This window comes from Eurypyga helias, unplaced genomic scaffold, assembly GCF_000690775.1.
Source record: "Eurypyga helias isolate BGI_N326 unplaced genomic scaffold, ASM69077v1 scaffold18513, whole genome shotgun sequence".
In the NCBI taxonomy this organism is placed as follows: Eukaryota; Metazoa; Chordata; class Aves; order Eurypygiformes; family Eurypygidae; genus Eurypyga; species Eurypyga helias.
In genome coordinates, this window is record NW_010243293.1 from 2,401 (window position 1) to 10,616 (window position 8,216).

Consider the following 8,216-nt stretch of genomic DNA (forward strand, 5'->3'; position numbering starts at 1 on the left):
TGAGCAATGATAATGTACAGTATTGCAGCTGTATGTTACTAAGACAAAAAACTCTTGGCATTACAAAGACGAAGGTCTCTGTTCACGCAAGCCAATTTTAATGGGCTAGTAAGCATTTGGTAAAAACAGGCTTGTACTAGTCTCACTGAAAAGGAAACACTTGTCAAAATTTTTTTTTTTTTTAAAATACTGTATGACATCTTCTGAATTGCAATTTAAATATTAAAACCTTGTTTCAGAAGTTCCTCGCTTCAGGTTGTTACTCAAAAACTCATCATGTTCAAAACTCAAATTATTATGAGATCTTGATATCATAAGGAGCTTTTCCTTATTAGTAAAGTCTTTCTTGACTGCTGCTTGTGGCACAAGTAACCTATCCATAGGGTCCTCTTTGTTTTCTAGTTTCATATATCCTTTACTGTTGCTCCGATCCAGCCTGGGCCAGCTGGGGTGTTTCCTTTGCTCAGCTTGGACAGTGAGCGTAGACGGGCCCCTGTCCAAGTCCAGAGACTTTGAATGTGAAGACAGAAGATGCAAAGATGTGTTGGACCCAAACTGTTTCCTGGCAGCGCCAGGGGATAAAAGCTTTCCTGTGCTTGGTCCGAGAGTCATAGAAGATTTGAACTGATCAGATGGAGCATCCACGAAAGAATTGTGTCGTGGCAGCATGGTAGCGGGAGGTCTGTAGGATTCATTGGTATCAGTTAGTGGAATGGCCAGAGAATCCATCGACAGATTTCTAGAACGACTCCTGGTTATCTCCGAGTCCTCGGTTATGTTGTCTATACTGGGTTCATCAATAACACAGTTATTCAGTTTAATTACTGGCAGTGTGAAAGCACTAATGGAAGATGACACAATGGATTTCGTTTCACACTTTATACAGCTAGAGTTTTTGTCATTGGAAGCCTTGCTGGAGTGAGGATAAAGTCCAAAGACTGAACCAGATTGCTCAGTCAGCCGAGGTGGCAGGAGGCTACCAGTGGCCCTATCTTCGTTTAGGGTAATCTCATCTTCTTCAGCAGAACTATCCATTCTAAAATTACTCTTGAAGCCAGAGAAAGGCGCAACCGTGTTTGCAGCCAGCCGTGAGGCACACGAGCTCCCGCTGTGCCTGAGTTCTCCTTCCCCCAACAAGCCAGCGAAGGCACCACTCAGCTGCTTTTGTTCCTTGATCCTCAGAGTGTGGATGTCTATTACAGTGGAGTATATGTCTCTCATGTGTATGATTTTTGTTTCCTTGTCACGGTTTTCATGCAGAATGGCATTTGCGCAAATAAAAATGAAGATTCCAATGCCCATAGTAAAGGGGCCCAGCATTTTCATCTTATCTGAGTGCACGTGCTGTTCAAAGAAACGAAGCAAAATGCTTCCCTGGCTTCTCAGGACCTGGGTTTCATTTACAGATAGAGTATTTTCAGATCCTAAAAGAGGTTCTTTTTGTGGCCAGTATCCAAGGATGGCCATTGCAATTCCCAAGAATGCGATAAGCACTCCCAAAACAAGGAAGAATCCCGATGGAGAATAGAGACGGATTTTCCCTCTAACAATTACTACATCTGCCCTGGGCCGGCGTCTAACGGGTTTCTTCTCCTCAGAAGCTGGTGTTGTGGCCAGATTTACATGTTGCTGTGATCTGGCAGAGTCTTGCCTTTTTAAGGCAGCCAGTCCTGTTATGACTCCTCCGGTTGCTATCATAGTTCTATATTGTGCCCTGGGGGGAAAAAAAAGGCAGAAAATTTGAGGCAAGGAAAGGTTATGTCTGCAAATGTAACCAGCACTTTGTTAATCTGTAGCTATTTCTTGATAACCAAAATATTAATGACTTTCAAAAAGCTACTACATCTTAATCCAGTAACGACATAGCAGTGGTTTTGAGATTCACACACCATCTTCAAAAAAAGGTCCAGAAGTCTTTTATCAATGTAAATATAGGTAATAAATCTTCCATCATTGATACAGACAGTAGCAGAAAGCTAGTGAGTGCCTTTAGTGGTGACATATCAAGACTAAAGATGAAAATATTCAGAAGTTTAAACAGATGATTATGTATGGACTCGTCTGCAGCAAAGTCAATAACATATTATTACCTTGTACGCATTTTAGATCATTTTAGCACTTTAGCCAGTAATTCTTTTAAAAACTTCTAGGACACACAATGATTGTATACACATCATTCTACAAATCCCGTTTAAGTGATCTTTCCTTACAGATTTCAGCATATATTAATATATGTTTTTTCCATCCTTTAAAGAAGCTTTTATTAAGCCTATTCAGATCACCTGGTTCTCAACTACATTTTTGCTTTTCCTAGTAAAGCTGATCCTCTTTTATGCACATTTAGATCTTTTTTCTCTCCTTCTTGGTTCCTCATGGACTGCAAATCAAGTAGCTCAGTTTAGTTTACCAGATAAGAGATCTTCATAAATTCTATCAATTCAAAGCTTCTTAATTTAATGAGGAAATGTTTTCATTTTAGAGTTATTTTCATACCTGGCTGTCTGAGAAACATTAACCAGCACGGGTTTAAAAAAAGAAAGCCATGTTTGATATTTTTTTGATGAAAAAATAGTAACAAATCAAACAAAAAAATTTAGGATAATGTATTTTATTTTACAAGGCACCTTATAATGACTCAAAAGTAGTTTCTGATCTCAATTAATGGCTATTAGAATGAATACTAGATGATATTAGAGTAAAATAAAAATACTATAAGCCAGATATGAAAAAATATGTTCTCTCTGGTGGCATTACTAGACTCAGAGATAAACAATGGCTGACAGTCTGTTGCAGAGGAAAAGACTCCATGTCAAAGCTGGGGATGGTCTAACAAGCAGACAAAGCTAAAGCTGGGCTGGGTGTATAAAGTGTGAGGCTGAGAAGCAGAGACAAAGCAAACTGGTGACTGCTTGCAGTTTACAGGTAGTAATTTTTATCAGATCTCTTAAAATAATTATGTTTATAAAAATCCTAACAGTACACAGCATGCAAAAAATAAGATTAGATCTACCATGATATGACAAAGAGACAGGCTGTATTTGGACACTATCATAGATTTCCAACACTGCAAGAAGGTGTCACATATGCATATCTACAAACAAAAATTGGTCCATCTCACCAATTATGAACTTGATTATGAAATTAATAGGGAATTTGAGATAGGTGGCCAAGTGGAAGGACTAATCCAGAAAAAAAAAGTTTCCAATGTTATCTGTTCAGCAGCAACTCAGATGACAGACAGAAAGAGTAGCAACCTGAATTCCCACCCTGCATCATCATTATTAAAGGACAGCGCACTACTTCTCTCTCTGTGAGAACCCTTTTCTTTACAAAGGAAAGACCTGAAAAAAGGCCTGAAAAAAGCATTATTCCAATACTCTCAGAAACTTCACTTGCAGTGTCAGGCTTCATGTTCCTAATCTCTCTGGAAATTCTCACCCTTTGCAATTCACTGCCATTTTTTATGCCAGCTGGGCAATTTCAAAAATTTAGTGCCAATTAATTTCTTGAATGCTTCATGAAAAGCCATTTTTTAATGCAACAATTTAAAAATCCTCCAAAGAAAGTTATTTGATGTTGATGGTCTTTTAAGTATTAAAATGAACCTTTCTCATATGCCTATGTGTTTAAGGGTTTCTGCCAAAACAAAAGATCATTATTCTGTAGAACAATGTTTTGAATCTCTGGACAAAAATAAATACGACTTACCCATTATAAAAGCTGTTGTATTTTGTCATGATTCAATTAAATGTAATTAGTTTTCACTATGAAATAAGTGAAGATAATTATGGCATGTGGAAAGCTCATTTAGCTATAATGTGGTTTGTTCCACTATTGTCTTCCAGATTCCAGACCTTTGGGGAGGGATAAGAAGTTTCCATATTCATGTGGCATTTTACAGGCACACATCAACCCGCCCTGTCCATTCTCAAGGCTGCCAAGGACCTGCACAGGTATGGCAGGTAGTGCTAAATCTGTGCTCTGCCTGTTAGCGGGATTTGTTATTTTGTGTACTGTACTGTGCTTACCACAGCTACCTGGATTGCACCAAAGGGTGAACAGAGTAAGCTCACATCTGCTTGCTAAATATTTTAGACATACCTCTAGCAGGAGCTCCTCTTTAACTCTGAAAAGTAGAACAAATAAAAACATTCTTAAAAAATCACATCTTGGGGTGTCTTTCTATAGAAAGTTCTCATTTGCAGATTTTGCAGAAATTGAAGAAAAGCCACATCTCAATTTCATTATTAATTGATCTCCAGTAATGTGAAGGGCAGTGACTGAGATCTCTTAAAGTGAGAAAGAGAAAGCAAAATCTCTGAAGCCAACATGGCTGGCTTCCTTCCAGAATTTCCAGGGAACACGTTGTTCTCTGCTCACCTTACCTGCATCACAACCTGGGCGATATTAATCATCAATATTATTAAATCTTCTTTCATGAAAAAATCACAACCAGATTTGTAAATAATAATTTGTAATGAACCAGAGTGTTGGTAAGGCTTATAAGCTACTTAACATTAACAGCTGAATTCTGATCTCTTCTACATCTAATAAAACCAATGGTATTAACAGATATATTGGTATGAGATGATTTCATTTCATGCTGACAGCTTTTCAGAAACCAATTACAATGAAGTGCATATTAAAACAGAAACCTTTTTTTAGAAAATATTATATTTAGAATAAAGTGACATTGTAGATACGTTTGATTTATTCTGCACGTCCGTTTAGTTTCCCCACATAACAGCCGTAATGGGTGCCGGTACAAATGCTGCTTCTCCTACTTAACTTTGCACAGTCATTTCATACAGTTTTACCCTGAAGTCCGAATTCAAACCTCTGAACAAACAAAGACCTGAAAGACTTTGGCTCAGAGGTAAATAAAGATCTCGTAAGAGCTCAGACAGCACCTCTTTGGTGGCACTGTGAATGGCACAGGCTGGCTCCAAAATCAACAGAATAATGGTAAAATGGATGTGGAATACAGAACAAAAAGAAAGGGACAGGCCTGTGATTAATTTTATGAAATGCAACTGTCTTGCTGACACAAAAGCACCACAGCTGCCAAGCTCCTTTTGAGGAACAAATGTCGAGTGTGTCTCTAACCTTGTAGCTGCTCGGTTTGTTTTGTCCTCAGTGAGAACATCAGGTCCAGAGGCCTGGACAGCTTATGGGTTTAGTCCTGAAAGAAGCAGAGGCCCAGATTTACCTCTACATAAAGCTTTGCTTCGCATTGTGTTGTTGCTACAGAGTGGCCCTGACACCAGCCCTGTCAGCCACTCAAAGATCACCCAAGAAAAGCCTGTCTTGACAGAGATCCTGTAAAGCAGCTTGTGTTTGCCCTGGCTCTTGCTCTCTCGGCATTGTCCGCACGGAGCAGAGTAACTCAGGCTCTCCATGTCCCAGTTCTAACCTCTTCAGTGGCCATTAGCAACTTCACCTTTCATCCAGGTTGTAGGCTAAGCCCAGCCTTCTGCACCAGGCATGCTTTCCAGGAGATGCCTTAAAAATCCCCAGCAGCAAATGGAGTAACAGGCTGCTGTGTGCCCCCTTAGCATGAAGAAAGAAGGGAGCCCTCAGCAGATACTACTGGTGGTTATTTCAGGTGACTGCAGCCTCAGCAGGGCCTAGAGCAGCAGGACAGAGAAATGGAGACCAAGGAAAAGACCTGGAAAAATGCGGTTACTACATTACACTGCCTACCCAAGCCAAGGCTGCCAGAGAGACTGGAAGGGATTCACCTTTATCACCTTTCCACAGGGGGAAAGGTTGCTCAGATGCTCAAGGAAAGGCTGTCGTAAAGAAAACTTAAGAAAGAAGGTAAAAACAGCTTTCACAAATCAGTTTGTTATGAGTAACCACTAGACTTGCATTCACCAAGGAAAGAATGAAGTATTTTCCTAAGCAAGTCAGGAAGTCAAACATTTCCAATCCACAAAGAAACGGTTGATTCACCCTGTGGTGCAAAGGCAAAATATCACAGAGAAACCGTAAGTTAGCACGGGTGGAAAAGGATCCCTCTTTTCTACCTGTGTATCCGTCTACCACTGATGATGAGACAGAAATATGGTCCATCTATGCCGCTAGCATTACCCATACCTGACTGTGCCAGCCTAGAAAAAGGGGGGAGGCAGGGGGGTAGGCAACCCCGGGGGCTTGCTCGAGCAGCTGCAGAGCACAGAGCAACTTGAGCAGCCTGGGCACCTCCACAGGGAGCCATGGCAAATACGAGGAGTGACTCAGAGTCCTTCTGAAGCTAGGAACAGTCGACAAAAGTAATACCCAGTTATCCTTCGGAAGCTAAGCAAATGACAGAATGGGTGGGATAGGATATCATGGGATTTGAGCCCAGTTGACTCACTGATTGATTATCCCAGACATAAGAGACGTGTCAACTGCAAGAACCTATTACAGACTGCACATTTCTGTTTTATCAGCAACTGAGGCAAGAGGTGCTATTTAGACAATGGCTCTAACGCTAGGCAGCCTAGGAAAACCTGAAAGATGTGTGTGCAAGAGCAGAGATTCAAAGGAAAGAATTGGCTTCACAGCATGTTCTAGTGGCTCCAACCAACTTCTGCTGGTTCCACAAACTATAAACTATTTATTTATCTCTTTACCTAAGAGATCGCCACCTTAACACCCCTCTTTCCTCCCTAATGACTAGCATCACCTTAACTGTACTGCTGTCAACTAACTTTTTTTCAGATATGGTCTAAATACTAAAAATCTAATTAATCTCTCAGCAATTGTTATCAAATTGTAATAAACTTTAAAGCTTGGGGCTTCTAATTTAGGTGCCTGAAAGCTTATCTAATTTTTTCAACTAGGTTGGTACCATAGTAGTTATTGCTTCTACCTATAACTTAGTCTTTTGAACACATGCATAGTCATTTGAGTTGTACTGAGATCTTACACTTAATTTTAAACATATACTAGCAGCAAAGATGGGAAGCAAACTAAAGAATACTAGAATTGTATTTCTTTAATATTATTTTTTATTCCAGATACATTTCAGTGTCTCTTACCACTTATACTCTTTGTTGTTTGCATATTTCTTTTTTCCTCATTTACTGTCTGAAAAATAAAAGATTAATCATGTGAAATTAACAGAACTGCACATGATATTTCCCTGTAGTTAAACTTTATGTAAAAATTTCTGAAAAGTACAGCTCTTGTGTTTCAGCAAAGAATTAAACGTCACAGCTGATAAGGAAATTTACTTCCCATTAGTACCTGATTTGTTATCATTTAAGTGACCTGCTTTCAAATTTAACAAGAGGACAGATTTTAAAATCAAGGGAAGTTTCTTTCACCTTTGATAAACCGAGAGTCCTAGGAATGAAGGAGCTATGTGAGATCCTGTTTACTCATAAAATATTTCTCATGATCAAAAATTCAATGATAAAGTAATAAGAGAACTGATAACATAACTGAGTAAATTCATCACTATTAAGCTGTATTTAACACATCTCTGCTTTTCTCCTGATGTGAGATATATACGTATCAATATGTTAATTATACATAGAGGTTGTCATCTGGTACAATATGTTCTATTCCAAAGGTAAAAATATGCAACCTTATAGGCCTAAAGGGATTAGTCATTCTTGTAGAGATAATACAGTGATAGCCAAAGAGAGGGTAGTTCCACAAGAAGCAGAAAAAAAAAAAATCTCAAATTACATTTTTATTTAGCAGTTTAACAAGCATCCCCCTCCAAGTGCCTAGCACACCAATGGGACTACCTTATGGTGCATCTCCCCTCATATCCATTCCTCAAAAATTGACCTGATTGAACAGATGGAAAAAAAAAAGGCAAGCAAAAGATATCTTTTGTATTCATGATTATGGGGTATTTTAATTGTACTTTAATTGACAATAGGTGAGAAGAAAGCTTGTGAAATTTGTATTAAAAATCTTCATGACCTCAGCTGGGAATTTAAAGTCATGCTAGCAAAAGCCAACGATAGGAAATTGCATGCCTATTTAAAACATTAATGCTTTGAAATTTCAAGCTGAAACAAACCCTTTGGATTCAACGGTGCCTCTTTCAGGCCATAAAGGGATAAGCTTAGGGACTAATCATGTCCATTCAACTTCCTGGTTGCCAGATTATGGACGCAGGCCAAATTGTGCAAGCAGTTTCAGAGCATAAAAAGGGAAAGGCAAGCTGCACGTGGGCCAGGGAATACAAGGGCACCAGGGTGTCCGAGAGG

General features: G+C 39.2%; 1 protein-coding gene across 1 annotated transcript; it reads right to left on the reverse strand.

Moving 5' to 3' along the window:
- Positions 1-222: 222 nt before the first annotated feature.
- TMEM200A (transmembrane protein 200A) lies at positions 223-1,698 on the reverse strand. The gene has a single exon (XM_010149363.1). The coding sequence runs from the start codon at positions 1,696-1,698 to the stop codon at positions 223-225; it is 1,476 nt and encodes a 491-aa protein (XP_010147665.1).
- Between the last annotated feature and the right edge of the window lie 6,518 nt (positions 1,699-8,216).

Bases quoted from the DNA above. Each gene is read 5' to 3' on its own strand.
- TMEM200A (XM_010149363.1), bottom strand. From the start codon at position 1,698: ATGATAGCAACCGGAGGAGTCATAACAGGACTGGCTGCCTTAAAAAGG.